The 16912-nt window shown below is 37.8% G+C and overlaps 1 protein-coding gene across 3 annotated transcripts in view; it reads right to left on the bottom strand.

Annotated features, from left to right (window-relative positions):
- Gapvd1 (GTPase activating protein and VPS9 domains 1) overlaps window positions 1-16912 on the bottom strand; it is an 87152-nt gene that overhangs the window by 42834 nt on the left and 27406 nt on the right. For 2 of the 3 annotated variants that reach the window (XM_083126654.1, XM_083126653.1), the window contains exons 12-13: window positions 14227-14489; window positions 7932-8044 (exon numbers count right to left, since the gene is read on the bottom strand). In XM_083126654.1, coding sequence (XP_082982780.1) covers window positions 7932-8044; window positions 14227-14489 — 376 coding nt within the window. The remainder of the gene's footprint in view (window positions 1-7931; window positions 8045-14226; window positions 14490-16912) is intronic. The other variant, XM_083126655.1, reaches the window with a different exon arrangement.

Here is a 16912-nt window from a genome sequence, read left to right as displayed (position 1 = left end):
GATATGCTGCAACTATGGCTCCTTCCACAGCTTGCAAAGGATAGCGCAGATTTCATTCTCCAATTGGATGGTGCCCCTGCGCATTACCATGGCAGCGTTCGGGACCATCTCAATGGGGCATTGGAACAACGTTGGATAGGCCGTGCATCTCCGGAGGATCGACCTCTCCTTCATTGGCCACCTCGTTCCCCCGACTTGACCCATGTGGGGGTTTGTCAAGGATCAGGTTTACGTACCACCACTACCAACAACATTGGATGACCTGCGTGCCCGCATCACACAGCAGCCATTGCTGATATTGACCGCAACATGCTACACAAGGTTTGGCAGGAGATAGACTATCTGCTTGATGTGTGCAGTGTTACGCGAGGTGCTCACATATAACACTTGTGATTTATTTGAAAAAAACTTTGACAGTTTACCTTTCTTAGCACATGTCTCACAACAACATTTGTTTAAATACGGAGAAACTAGTACTCACTTTTATCCGCGAAGCTGTTTTTTCTTCTTTTTCGATTAATTTCAGTGGCCACTGCCACCATCCTCGTTGGAACTTGCTGCGCTGTTGCTTGGCGTGCGTCTTTTGTTCGTAGTTCTCTGGCTGCCGTTAGGTGCGCTGCTAGGTGCGCTGTGCGTCTTGGTGCGTCGTCTGCTATTTCCGGGCGATAACTGCTGCAGTAATGGAATCCAAGTATGGTGCGCTTGCCCGCTATCGATGTTTAGTTCGTGCGGGAAGTGCATTATGGCGTGCGTTTCCTTGATTTTGGTGTCTATGAGCGTGTTGGCAGCGTGTTTGACTCGAACCTTTTGAATTTTATGGCTATTGTATTTGATATGTCTAGCAAGACCAGTAGTGGGTTGGGCTTTTTTCGCATCTGCTAGGTGCTGTTGGATTCTTTCATTGACAGATCTGATGGACCTGCCGATGTAATGAGCCTTGCATTCACACTCTGCATCATATACACCTGGGTTGTCAAGGGGGGAGAGGAAGTACCGTTTGTGCTTGTTCAGTTTATCAGTTATTTTGGAGTTGGGTTTGTGCGTTACTTTGATGCCAAAAGGGAGAAGGGCTTTGGCTATGCGGTTGGAAGTGGTGGGATGGTAGGGGAAGGCAAACCATTTATATTGGTCGCTGGGGGTTGGTTGTGGCTGGGTTGCTTGTGGATGGGTTGATTGTGGTAGGTTAGGGTGTCTGACCTGTATTTCCACCTTACTGCACCAAGTGGAAAGTTGTGATTCAGTGTAGCCATGTTTCAGGGCTATTTCTGTGATGGTGGCTATCTCCTCTCGTAGATCCTCTTCTTTGCCACAGTAGGAGAAGGCTCTTCGATAAAAGTTTAGCCACACATTGGCATTTTGCTTAGGGGGATGGCTAGAGAGAGCATGTATGTACTGGTTGCCTGCATCCGGTTTTCTGTAGACGGTGGTTGTGAATTTGTTAAGTGCACGGCTGATGGTGATGTCCAGGAAGTTGATTTTACCAAGTTTTTCATGCTCTACGGTGAAGTTGAGCCTGGGGTGGATGTTATTTAGTTTGTTCACTAGGAGGTTGAGTTCTTCTGCCTTTTTGTATACAACTATTGTGTCATCCGCGTACCTTCCATATCGGATGTGTTGTAGTTCTGGAGTGTGGAGTATCTCTTTTTCAGCCAGGTGCATGACGATGTTGGCTAAAGGAGCTGATAGCGGGTTGCCCATCGCAAGGCCCTCGGGTTGGTTGTAGAATTTATCTTCAAACTGAAAGTAATTGTGTTTTAGACAAACTTCCAATAGCCTGGTTATCTCTTGTACCTCTAGGGCCAGGATTCTGTTAGTTGTCAGCCATCTTTCCACCGAACGTAGTGCTAGGTCTATGGGGATTGAACTGTACATATCTACTACAGGGAGGTTATTTCAGTCGTTCACCGCCAGCGTGTCGGCCGTTCGGCGGACTCTTCATGCAACAGGTCCTGGCAAATTGCGTTCAGGAAGTCCGTAACAGAAACCGCTTGTTTTGTAATGTTTCCACTTTTCACAATTACAGTTACAATTACAATTGAAATAAGCACGTACCTTGTCGCAAGGATGCTGTGTGTGTGTGGAAAAGGTGTCCTCCCAAATACAAATATTTCTGGCACCTTATTTCTGACAGAAAATCTTAGATTAGTCATCGCTACTTTATCCTCAGTTGTCGCGACAGCGCCGGCAGCTTATCGGGGGTTGGGTGAGTTGTCAGCCGCGAGAGGGCGCTTCATACTGCACGTGTCGGCAGTGATGCCAACCGTAGGGACATGTCCCTAAGCATAGGGACTTTTCACTAAATTTCGCCCGCGTAGGAACGTAGGGACAGATTTTGCCAAATGAGGGAAAACGTAGGTACTTTTTTCAATCTTGGTAAATGACATTTTATGAATTAGTTTATCTGGATACTTTAGCGAAGAGGAGAAAAAAGAACTAACTAACAAATCTCCATCAGAATTTTGGAACATGTTATCGGTTACCAAAAACTTTGAAGGCAAGTTCCTTTTTGAAAACATTTCCACTCTCGCGAAAATAGTGCTAACATTGCCACATTCTAAAGCGGAAACGGAAAGAATATTTTCAATGTTAAGTGATACAAAAACAAAAAAGGGAAATAAAATGGACCAGAATTGTTAAAGACTGCAGGAAATACAGCATCACCAACCAACATCTATCTCTGCACAGCAGCAGCATGTATGACTTCAAATAACATAATCAACAGTAAACGACTCAACGTTATTCATTAGGGGTGTGCGGGATCCTTTACTTTAAAAAGTCGTTAATTCTCGACGTTTTCTGCCTTGTAAGTTTCTGGAACTTATCGAAAATTGTAAGTTTTTATTCTAGAAATGCAAAAACAATCACTTAAAGTGAAAATGACTTGTAAAATTCGAGATTTCAAGTGCTTCGGGAAATTTCGAACATTTCCCATCCCGAAAATTTTCCGACTTGGTCGGGAAATTGCAAATTTTTCAGTCCCGAATGTCGGGATTTAAAAAAATTACCGTCCCGATCCCATCCCGACCCAAAAAATTCTGTCCCGCACACCCCTATTATTCATTAAGGCAAGAATTTACAATACCGGACCCTTCTGTAATTTCTATGCTACGTCTTATACTCACGAAATAATTATTCGTGATGATTTATCTCAAGTTAACATGTTGGGGTGAGGGGGAAAAAATGTTAATTAACGTGTAGAAGTTGTAAAATAAGCATTTCAATTCTCGCAATGATTCTCCGTATACAAGTATGGTAGCCATATTTGTTGATATGAACAAATTACAATTAGTTACGCTGTCTACAGCGTTGCCACACTGTTGATTTCATACTTGGAGAGCATGGATTGTGTAAGAATAGCGGAAGAGAACAGTAAAAAAGTTGTTAATGTTATACAGATTGTTAGGTGGAGTGTGCAGGAGGGCTAATTAATAAACTTATTCATTTCAGTATATTGCCCAAAGAACGTGCTTACATGTGACAGCGACAATCACGATGTAGAAGAACTGATTTGATTACAGGTAAATTTGGCAACATTACATCAATCATAAAATTGCAGGATACTAAAATGGCGTCTTCGATGATGTTAAAGTGCTACGAAAAAAATATTTTTTATCGGTTCGTAATCACAATTACCGCAAAACCATTCAGGAATAGCCCCACTGAGCATTCTCGGTAAGGTTAGGTTAAGTTAGGTTAGGCAAGGCAAACATAGTTAAAATTTGGGCTCGAAAAACGGGTAGCCCAACAAACCATTGACGGATAGCCCCACGAACCATTCAGGTACAAAAAAGGTAAAGTGTTCCCCTGTGCATAGCACCACGCCATGAAGACATGTAGGGAGTGTGAGGGTAACGCCCCACACTTTCTTGATCCGGTCGTGAGTGGGGGTGATGTGATCAGCATCACGCCCCTGACCGCCTTTACCCCCCAGGGTTTCCCCCAGGTACCCATGTTATTCGATGCTGGGTAGGCGCCGGGGCCGCTTCCAGGTACGGTTAGGTTAAGTTAGGATAGGCAAATGTAAATTCGCTCCTTCATTAATTGTGGAAGCACCGAGCAGAAAGATTTGGTAAGTAAATGTGTATATTTTATCTTCTGTTTTGTATGCTCATGAGGTGATAATTTTTTTAGTCGCTTTACTTGGCGTAGGGACATTTGGTCAGTTGTAGGGACATTTTGACTACGTCTGTAGGGACATTGCCGAAAAATGGTTAGCAACACTGTCGGCTACCAGACGTCAGTGTACGTTCATGTTCACTTCTGTTTGCGTTTATCAGTACACGTGTTGCTTATACTGTGTTATTGTAATGTGCTACTCATGGCCAGTGCTTTATTGCGTGTTAATTGTTATTCATTCATTAGTTATGTCGTTAAACAAATATAGTCTTGAACAGAGAGTTTTTATGTACGATAATTACGTGAAAACGAATTCTTGCAGAAAAGTGGTCAGGGAATTACGATAGACAGGATCTCTTGAACCTAAGAAACGTGTTGTATTGCTGTTAAAGGAGGTCATTTTCAACATCTCTTATAACACAGGAGGTTAGTGATCATCATTATTATTACTTTTAAATATCATTTTACGCTTTCGGTTTGCTTTATGCGCCGGGATGCTGTCTTCCCTTTCTGACAACTGACGATAAAGTAACGATGTCTAATCTAAGATTTTCTGTCAGAAATAAGGTGCCAGAAATATTTGTATTTGGGAGGACACCTTTTCCACACACACACAGCATCCTTGCGACAAGGTACGTGCTTATTTCAATTGTAATTGTAACTGTAATTGTGAAAAGTGGAAACATTACAAAACAAGCGGTTTCTGTTACGGACTTCCTGAACGCAATTTGCCGGGACCTGTTGCATGAAGAGTCCACCGAACGGCCGACACGCTGGCGGTGAACGACTGAAATAACCTCCCTGTATATCAATGCTGGCTAATTTTGCACTGTCAGCTTGCACTATTGAAGTTACCAGATTTTTAGCATCGGCACTGTTGCGGAACACGTATGTAAGTTTGTGGTTGAAATGAGATATTTTGTTTTTTAGCCAGTTTGTTAGGTGAACTGTGGGGTAATTGAAGCCAGCTATTATAAGTCGCATGGGGATTCCAGGTTAATGAGTTTTAGGAATGCCATAGGCAATGGCAGGTGAAGGGTGGGGATTGAGGAGGAATTTGTGGTCTTGTTCACTAAGTATGGCACTAGATTTCACTGCATTTTTCACAATTCTATTGTACCTATTGCACCTAGCAGATGCAAAAAAAGCCCAACCCACTACTGGTCTTGCTAGACATATCAAATACAATAGCCATAAAATTCAAAAGGTTCGAGTCAAACACACTGCCAACACCCTCATAGACACCAAAATCAAGGAAACGCACGCCATAATGCACTTCCCGCACGAACTAAACATCGATAGCGGGCAAGCGCACCATACTTGGATTCCATTACTGCAGCAGTTATCACCCGGAAATAGCAGACGACGCACCAAGACGCACAGCGCACCTAGCAGCGCACCTAACGGCAGCCAGAGAACTACGAACAAAAGACGCACGCCAAGCAACAGCGCAGCAAGTTCCAACGAGGATGGTGGCAGTGGCCACTGAAATTAATCGAAAAAGAAGAAAAAACAGCTTCGCGGATAAAAGTGAGTACTAGTTTCTCCGTATTTATATACTACCGCGTCTCTATTTTCCCAATCATGAACATTTGTTTATTATATTTCACAGAATAAATATCTGAAATCGGGTCCATCATTTTGACTTACCCTGTATCTTCAATCATATGTGTTCTTTCAGACAAGAAAGATATGATGCATTCAAATTTATAATTAAATTTATTGAAATTGTGTACATTTGCATTGGCATCAAGGTTTATATACAAAGGTCAACTCTTTAAAATTGTTCAATGTATAATATGATGTCATACTTGGTATTTTGTATCAACATTCAAAAAATGGTAATTGTAATCATTAGATAAGTATATTGTGATATACATAGTAAAATAGCTGTAACAGAGCAAATATGTACATTTACTACACGAACATTCAAGCTGTTAAGCACTTATGGACAAAAATATAAAACAAAAACAATTGAAGATAACACATACTAAAAAATCTGGCTTGAACTAGTTGCTCTAATACTAGTTGTCTGTGACTTTTGAGGAATCTCATGATGGATGGAAGATAAGTAAAAATGTGGCTATTGGTGAAGGATTGATATTTGTATAAATCTTGATACTTTGAAAGATTATACTTTGCAAGGTAATCTTAAATAGTTTGTTTAAACTATATAGAGACATTTTGTTCATAACAGAAGCTTGAAAATGCTTTTATAATAGCATAATCTTTAAAACAGATTTGGAACTTGTGAAAAATGCCAAGTTTAAAAATTGGAAGCAGGAAATTATTATCTGCTTGCATCTGCATTATCAAGCTAGTAGATGAATAATGCATTACCTCAAATGAATGTTTTGAGAAATAAGACAAAAGTGAGAGAAATATCTTCTGCATTTTGGATGTGAATTAACCATATGTGGAGTTTTAAAAATTGAAGAATGGAAGCCATCTTGTAAACCTGGTTGAAGAAATTGACATATTGAGTATACTCAGATGTAGAACTGATGCATGTAAAAATATTAAGAAAAAGACTTACTCTACCTCACAAGGAGATAATATAGAAATGTTTTCTTCATATAAATAAATGTTATAAATGTTCTTTTAATCAAATGCATAATTGATGCTCTTGTAACTTTTGTTATCTCTAGTTTTTTATCAATATAATAATTATAAAGGTATTTATTATTGTTTGAACATAAACACTATTCATCAGCATATGTAAATTCAAATTTCCTTTTCAATATAGCACCATAGCTACCTATTGTGCTAATACTGAGTTTGAATTCTGACGCATGGTTAAAGTATCTTAATTATGATAGAACTCCGATCTTTTCAACGAAAAAAAAAAGGAAAAACTGATTTGAACTGATATATCTGGCCAGGAAACACAAAGAACTTGGCAATACTGTCTGAAGACTAGCAAATAGGCCATTTGAATGCACAACCCTGCATAATGGGTTACTATAGGCCTGGTCAACCTGCTGCAATTGTGAAAGAACAAGCACTCTTGCATGCACGTGTAGAGCAAGCAAGTCATCCAAGAGGCAGAAAGGAAGGAGCAAGACAGAAAGTTTTGTCGATTGTATGATGTTCATGCAGTGTGTAGAAGGAAAACTTACAGTACACACGAGTGCTAGCTGGCCACTACTATGTGCACGAGTTTCTCAAGACTAGGTTATTATGTATGAGCATCACATCAGTAGGATTGACAAACTAGTAATACAGAAATATGCCTGAAAGCAAGGGGCATGAATGCACAATATGAAGAGAATAATACAATAGACTTACATGGTAATGTTCATGTGTTCTAGCAGATCCTAGGAGATTTTGCCTATATGACATGTGCTCTGTGGCTCATTATATATAATAAGATTCATCTTCAAATGAAATCACATTTGGAACTTTCTAAAAAGTAACTCCTACCAGTGTGTGAATGGCTAATGTATGAAAAAATATTGGCTAATTGAGTTGTAAGAACTAAAATATGCATTATATTATTATTATTAAAACTTCAATTGTGTACAGTGACTTTTCATGAATATTTTGTTCATATCTTCAGACCCAATGGAGTGAGGAAAGCAACTGGTAAATCAGACTTCAGTTTGCAAGGAACAGTGACTAATGTGGCACAACATTTTTCATTACATTTTGTGTGCTCTTTCATATTTAATAGTAAGAATATCATCTTACAGACTATGTTAGTTGACTCATTTGAAACAATACAATTTTACAGACTGAAATGAAAATTTCTAGAAGATTGTTTCTGAGAATTTCTCCTCTAATATTCTTCTTATGACACGCATCATGAAACGTACCTTGCCACACTTCCTGTATCATCAGTATCCACCTCCCCAAGGCGTTCAGAATCAGATGCCAAGACATCAGTGCTCCATGCTTCAGAAGCAGTTTCAGACACATCCAGAAGATGCTGCAAAAACAGAGGCTCTCATTTTATTTCCTTCAAAAATTAAATTTTCGTTTCTTATAAACAATGTCTCACACAAGTTCTGTAGCTCACTTTTCCAATTTCTATTACAATCTTTAATAGCATGTTTAGATGTATTTTTCAATTCTAAGTTTCATTTATAAGTGAATGGGCATAATGATCATAGTATACATTACACATATGCAACATGCTTTCCAGTGCAGTGCTCAGTATAAGAAAATAATACAAAAAAAAGTAGTGCTATGCATTAAATTTGAAATATGCTAGTGAGGAGAAAACTATAAATGTAATGGAATGATTAAAACAGACCATAATGATGAATGAAATATTTTTCAGATAGGGTATAAGTTGTAGGAATTTCAGCATGCTTTTCAATAATGACGACAATTTTTCTCTAACTGTATATTGCTTTAGACAAAATGAAACGTCAGTTTTCTTCTTCTTTCTTGGACAGGAGAGATGGAATATGGGTAAGTATGAATGATCAGAATGAAGTGGCTAAATTATAGGCTTATTGATAATCATTCAGTATTGGTCAATATAGGAATACCAGTAAAGATTTATCAGTAAAATTGATGATAATTTTGTAAATGTAAATAGCACACTGTTTTATGGTTTTCATATGTGAACATACAAGGTATGACACAAAAGAAACAAGACTATGACCATATGTAATTACATTTCCAGGTGGTATCGCCTTCAAAGTAGTCCCCGCATGCTGTCACACACATTCACATTTGATGTTACCTCTGCTTGGAACAGAACTAGAAGACATCTTTGAAAATGCCCTTCAGGACATGTACCCTTTCTTCTTTGTTCCTCTCGAACTGATGTGAAATGGGTTCTCTTAAGTGCAGATTTGATTTTTGGAAGCGAAGAAAAAGTAAAAAAGAACAAGATCTGGCACGTACGGGAGGTGTACAAATTCCGAGATTTCTTTACCTGCCAAAAACAGCTGCAGATACAAGTTTTTGTGGGCCAGTACATTGTCATGGTGCAAGATTAATCCATTCAACAACTCTGGTAATGTTCTCTTCACTACTGTTGGAGTCTGGTCAAGACCATGGATGTAATAGTATTTGTGTAATGTTTATCACATAACTTTTCCATGTTTTTGTCAATGATTGAGGATCAGGGCCAGGCTGAACGATTGTTGTTTTCCACAAATTGCCTTCCCTCTGAAAACTGTCTATGTGTCACTCAATGCCAAATCATCACAGCTCCAAACCTGACCATCTCAGATTTTCATGAAATTTGGCAGGATGGTAGAGGACATGAAGTAACTTACATGTGTAAAAGTAAAAATTTAGCCTTCAGTGATACATGGTGTTCATACAGCAGGGTTGCCAACTTCATAAAAAATGTCAAATTTATGCTTTGCTTACAAGGTCAACAAAAAAACTTTTCTTCTAATTATGGTATAACTTTCATCTTGGGCTTATTTTGAAGCTAAGGGAGCATAGTATTCATAAGAAAGTCTCATATGAAAATATTGAAATTTTCATTTCAAGGTTATCTTCACTTTCTGTGTACAATTCACCATTTTCGAGATATTCTTCTTTTTAATTTTCAAGGTGAATTTTGGTGCCACCTTGAAATGAAAATTTCAATATTATAATATGAGACTATTTCTTATGAAAACTATGCTCCCTTAGTTTCAAAATAAGCCTAAGATGAAAGTTATACCACAATTAGAAGAAAAGATATCATTTTTTTTTTTGTTGACCTTGTAAGCATGAATTTGACATCCATTATGAAGTTGGTAACCTTGCTGTACAAACATCGTGTATCACTGAGGGTTAAAATTTTACGCATGTAAGTTACTTCATGTCCTCTACCATCCTATCAAATTTCATGAAAATCTGGGATGGTCGGGTTGAAAACTTCACTTTTTGTGATGATTTGGCATGGAATGACCTCCATACCAAGCATCAATTAACATGTCAAATGTTTCTGACACTGATGTTGTTCAATTCTTCGAAGAACTTGCCAATTTGATATGTTCAGTTTTCAAATCAGCCATTTCTCGACAAAATGCTATAAGAGATCTTCACAATACAGAACCTCACCATCATCTGTATATAGTACGACTCCCCCAATACCATTTTCAACCTATTTCCAGCATAACTAGACTCTGCGTCCACGAAAGAAAAGTATCAACAGGTTTTCAATAAATAAATTCTAACTGATACTTTCTGATACCAATGTCACTGATATGGTCTGATAACTAAATATTGGCATTGGTATCGGTCAGTCAAAGTCTGGGGTAATGAAACTGAAACACACAACATGGGTTGCTGTTAAAGCATATTACGAAACATTGTAAAACTGATTGTTGCTACCACAAGATTCTTCAGTCAAGTTTATTTTGTGTCAGTCCTCCTATAATTTAATATACGAGGGGAGAGTGAAAAGTTTTGAGTCTCACATGGAAGGAGTGATGCTAGGTAGTTAAAATTTTGGAGGATCTAAGGTTTGTGATTTAGGACACACTGTGCGAACTTTTATGAAATTCACATGTTTTCTTCTATTTTTTTGTCAGGTTGAAAATGAATGAAGTGTCAGAGAAGAGATTGGCCGACACGGGCGTGATTCGGTAACTCTGTTGGCAAGGCCTCGCTGCTCAGGCTGCTTTGGTAGAGTGTAGCTTCACTGCACTTCCCCATCCACCTTATTCCCCCAACCTGCCACGTCAGATTTTCATATTTTCTCTGCTATGAAGAATTCACTTCGAGGACGTCACTTCCACACGGACGAAGGTGGTCATTCAGTGGTGAGAGACTCAGGACAAATCATTCTACCAGATGACTGTAAACAAATGGCAGCACAGAATGCATAAGTGCATTGATCTGGGGGGAAGGGGTAGGGGGTTATTATAGAGATTATGTATAAAATCATAATGAGAAACTGTAGCTCAAACACCCCTTCCCTGTGAGGCTCAAAACTTTTCACTCTACCATGATTTTGTAAAGTAAATTTCAAAATATGTAATTTATTTTACTCCAGCAAAACCGATAATAGTCACCTGGTTACATATGTGTTAAGGGGGTGAATTATCCATTCAAGGTGTTATTTTATATCTGATCAACAGAATATTGGTTCATAATTGGGAAAAGAGAGACGTGGTAGTATATAAATACGGAGAAAACTAGTACTCATTTTTATCCGCAAAGCTGTTTTTCTTCTTTTTCGATTAATTAAATTAATTAATTAAAAAGATGCACGCCAAGCAACAGCACAGCAAGTTCAAACGAGGATGGTGGCAGTGGCCACTGAAATTAATCGAAAAAGAAGAAAAAACAGCTTTGCGGATAAAAGTGAGTACTAGTTTTCTCCGTATTTAGAATATTGGTTATTGGTAAATTTTGTATCAGTATCTTACAGACATAAATTAAAATTTCATACAGGTCCAACATTGGAAATACAGACACAAGTAACATAAAAAGTAAAAAAAGACACTTTCAAGAACTAAACCAACATATTCATAAAATATATAGAATACTCTATTCATATACAGAACACATTACTGGTAAATGACTCATTACTACACAATAACTTCCAATATTAAAATGTAATTGACACAGACCACCAAGTAAGTACTAGGTTTTTCTCCCTACAACCAGCAGAACTGTACCTTTAAGAGGGACCATAATTGTTATGGCAGTAAATGAATCTTTCTACAAAACATTACAGAATTCAGTTCTACTACAATTTTTAAAGGTATATGGGGCTATAGAATGCGAGAAGTATATATCTCTTGAGGATTTGATATTATTGTTCAATGCAGAGGCATGATCTTTTTCTGATTTTGTATTTTCCATTCTCTTTCCCCAACTTAAAAAAACAACACTTTGTAGCATTCTTGACTATTACCATTCTGACACAGAATATACAACAGATGCACCAATTCAAATTACATAATGTAGCATTCCTGGTTGCTGTAAGTGATAAAGAGCCTCCCTGATAGTGTGATTTATTGAATTAAAATTTTTGGGTGCGTCGGTCATTTGGCATACTTCAATGTATGCAGGGAAGATCTCCTTATCTAATAACCCCCTTTAGAAAATTTAAAAATGTAAGTTGTAAATGGACTTGCATGGACAAACACAACACATTAAAAAGGTCAGTATAGTTTAAAAACTAAGAAACAGTGCAAGAGGCCTGTTTTTCTCAAAAATCTAAAAATATTCGGTAAAACAAGTGTTATCGTCACCCAACATGGATGGCAAATACTGCCGGAGGTAAATAAAATTGGCACATTCGAGAAGAATGTGTCGAACACTTAAAACAACGTCCTTAAAACAACGTCCCAAGTACAGCACGATGGAGGATCAAGTCCTTGCAGAAAATTACTATGCATTAGATGGCTATATCCTAGTTGGAGCCATGTTAAGATGACTTCTTGGCACGAGGAACGGGTAATAGCTTGAAGCTTGCATCCCCTTATCCTATCCCACTCGGCCTGCCACATGTTAAGAATGGAACAGCAAAAAAATATTCTGAAGGTCCCTATATGGCAGAAGGTGGATGAGAACGTCGCCGTCTGCCTCAGCAGACTTAGAGGCAGCATCGGTTGCTTCGTTCCCCTTGGAGCCCATGTGACTTGGGATCCAACAGAAGCAAACTTCAGCTCTGGCACACAATGACACTAGCAGTCAAAAGATACGCTGCACTACAGGATGCCTGGAATTCGGATATTCCAGACTCTGGAGCATACTGGCGGAATCTGTGCACATAAGGACTTTCTTCAGAATGTGAATATCAGCGAAATCCAATGCCTTGAGGACTGCATACAGTTCTGCCTTGTAGATGGAACAGGCAGGGTGTAGGACAAAACTGTAACTTTGAGAGTCCACAACAAAGGTGCATCCTACCGATTCTGAAGATTTGGACATCCGTGTAAAACACATTAAAATGGGGTACTGAGATTGAAGATCTAAAAAAAAACCTGCTGGTATTAGACTATTGGTATTTCTGCCTTTGGGAGGGCAGTAAGAGACAAGTTAATTGAAGGTGCAGGAAACTCCCAAGTTAGGAGAGGCGGTAAGAGTGGAGAGATGCCTGTAAGATCACTACCAACACCAAGTGCTGACAGGAGCTCGTCTGCATAAACACCAAATGGTCTAGAGGCACGAGAATGTAGTCTGTACACAGCCAGTATTCTCTTGTCGGAGACGGTATGATGTGACAGATGCGAGGGCATCAAGCCAAGATGGAGGAAGTAATTCAATATAAGTTGCGGTCTTCGCAGACAGCAATGGATCAGATGTCACATAAACTGGCGACAGGACTGGTACAGAAAGCACCGGAACATACACGAATACCAGAATGATGGACGGTGTCTAGGATGTGAAGCTGAGATGGACGGACAAACGAATATATCAAGCTTTGACCTGATAAGTGAACGGTACAGGCGAAGCAGTACCACCCTATTAGCATGCCAAGATGTCCCTGGTAGTGTGGTGGCTAATGTTGTCACCTTGTAATCAAGGAGTTTAGGATTTGATTCTTGGTGAAGGCACATTGCGCAGTGGTTCAGATTCCACTTTAAACTGGAAGTGCAGTTCTAATTAGCCTTCTGAGCATAAAAAAAAATTCCTGTGAAGTGTCCTTCTAAAATCCTCCAAAGACAGATCAGTCGGTTAAAAATCTATTAACTCTAGATATGCATAGTGTTTCTGTCATTGTCACAAATAAAAATAAAATCACTGTTCAACTAAAGATGAAAGTATGAACAGACAAAAAATAAACACAGCACTTTGGTTATTCTGTTGAAAAAACAAAACAAAACATTACCATATATTTTTTTTTGCTATCAGACTGAAATATCATGCACATCAAGAGATTTAATTTTACTCCATGCTACTAAAAACCTTGTTAAAACCATGCCAGGAGTAGTAGTTACCCTACCAATAAGAGATTATATGCACAATTGATGCTCAATGCGAAAATCTCATGCCTCTAGTGATAAGGTAATAACATGAGGTTTGGCATTCTGCCATTTAACAAAAGGCTACATTACTAGAATCCTGGGCACACTCATAGAGTATCCTAGCGGTAATCCACACATTATACAATCTACACGCACATGGTTTTTACACATGAGGTGGGGCTTTAGAACAATTGGATTTATTCTGCTCTTGTACCTGATACCAAATGCTCACATTATTTGTGCTCTCATACTTGAGTAAACTGCCCCAAACAGAGGCATGCTCCTTCAAGTAATTCCTGTATTCTTCACCGAATTCGCGCAGGATTCCAGAGGATGCAATGTGTGGAATGAATACCTGTGAGGCATCCGAAAATGCTCGAGGAGGGTGGTCCTCTGCGTGGGGGAAGGTGCGCTCTGACTGTTCCACTGTTTCGCTGTCACTCGCCAGGACATCAGTGCTCCACGTATCGCTCACCATCGACACTGTCTCATCCCCTGAAAGTAAGCACATGAGAAAATTGTACTTTTAAACTTTCTTCTTTTTGTAATTACTAAAGCATATATGCTATTTATCAGCAAAACCTTATAGTCTAATATACAGGGTGACTTGTAATTAGATGTATTCCCTGAAAGGGGTTAAAGTAGAGATAATTTGCAAGAAATTTGACCATATGATACCCTGTCCGAAAATTAGTAGTTTTTGAGATAATCGCATTTCTATTGTTTCTTTAAAAAATGACAATTTTCCACATAAAAAGATGAATTGATAAAAAACTGCTCATTGTATGGCACATATTTCAACATTTTCTGATAGCTAACAAATAAGTGTTTCGTTGAAAAAAAAAGTTTTTCCCAAATAACAATCAAATGTAAGTAACGGGTGAGTCTAAACTTACAAGTGGTGATAAAAAAAATACACTCTTAGTTTACTAGGCAACGTATTATTAACAAAAATGGTATGACACGAAGCGTACAAATTACTTAAATTACTTCCTTGAGTCATCAGCTATCCAACAAGGTACAAATGTTGCTAACATTCAAATTTGTGTACAAGAAATAACACTTGATTCATTTTCATGTGAATGGAATCAATGAACATTACACCATCTTACTCAAAGTGGGCACCTCCTTTACGAATGCAGGCACACAGGTTTTTACGGACATTTGGTCTCATAACTCGTGATGTGATGGTGTCCTTGATGTGTTGACCAGCTGTTAAGATCCTCTTCTTGAGCTCTTCTTGCGAGTTTACCGGAGTTACGAGACCGAATGTCCTTAAAAACCTGCATGCCTGCATTCGTAACAGAGGTGCCCACTTTGAGCAAGATGTGTAATGTTATTTAATTGTAATGTTCATTGATTCCATTCACATGAAAATGAATCAAGTGTTATTTCTTGTACACAAATGTGAATGTTAGCAACATTTGTACCTTGTAGGATAGCTGATGACTCAAGGAAGTAATTTAAGTAATTTGTACACTTCGTGTCATACCATTTTTGTTAATAATACGTTGCCCAGTAAACTAAGAGTGTATTTTTTTTATCACCACTTGTAAGTTTAGACTCACCCGTTACTTACATTTGATTGTTATTTGGGAAAAACTTTTTTTTCAACGAAACACTTATTTGTTAGCTATCAGAAAATGTTGAAATATGTGCCATACAATGAGCAGTTTTTTTTATCAATTCATCTTTTTATGTGGAAAATTGTCATTTTTTAAAGAAACAATAGAAATGCAATTATCTCGAAAACTACTAATTTTCGAATGGGGTATCATATGGTCAATTTCTTGCAAATTGCCTCTACTTTAACCCCTTTCAGGGAATACATCTAATTACAAGTCACCCTGTATATATATGTATATACTAGGGATGGGACAGATTAATCAGTACTCTATCGGTATCAGCTTATAAAGGCATGTCGGTAAAATTACAGATCTGATATATGTATACAAATCTTAAAATTTCATGCAATATTGTGGCATTTTGTTATAATTTTAATGGGTATAAACATGTAATCTCTATCCCATACTTTTGTTTAAAGTGGATATCTAAATATACAGATTCTTTTCAAATGTAAAAGTTTGGTGTATCTGGTAACGTACATTTATTAAGGAGGTCAGTCAGTAAACCATTTGGAATTTTATATCGGATCGGTAGAATATCAGTTATTGGTATCTGTAAATTTGATATCGGTACTTTATTGGTATTGGCCAAAATTTCATATCAGCCCATCCCTAATATATACTGAACAAAATAAGCTTTGATATGTAATTCTACTGTTATTACTCACAAAGATATTCTAATTACCCATGTGTTGAGGCTAATATAGCAGAAAACAGTCTGCACATCAAAGGATTAAGCAGAACAAACATTTATCTGAGTTAATGAATGAAAAGAACAACACACACTGACAGTTTGATATGTTTCAATTATTTGTTATTACATCCTGGTGGAACTTTATGAGGACTGCACTTACCTTCATGATATTGCAAACAAAATATAAGTTTTTTATTTAATATAGTAAGATTTTGTAATCAACACTTATAAAAGTATTAGTACTTTTCCAATTTCTAAGATTTAAAGAAGCATGGATTTTTCCTTCGTGACAATGATTTAGCATTTTCAATGGTACTCTCAACAGATGGTCATTCAGGTGTTACCACAAAATATGATAGTTTTTAGCATAATTTGCTTTTTTTATTAAAGTCCAATTAATGTGAACTTTCAGTTGGCATCTTTAGTAGGAAGATGAATATGTCCATTTATTAATAGCAAATTATCAATGGCATCAACAAATTTTCTTTGCATAATGTTGATCGTATGCATTTCATTTCTAGTTCTTGGAACATTCTTACTGTACACCTTAGGAATGTAGGTAAAATTAAGGTAAAATTCAAGTAAGATTTTTTTCGGCT

Source organism: Lepisma saccharinum, chromosome 8 (assembly GCF_977018435.1).
Source record: "Lepisma saccharinum chromosome 8, izLepSacc3.1, whole genome shotgun sequence".
NCBI lineage: Eukaryota > Metazoa > Arthropoda > Insecta > Zygentoma > Lepismatidae > Lepisma > Lepisma saccharinum.
This window is presented reverse-complemented; position numbering and strand designations above follow the sequence as displayed.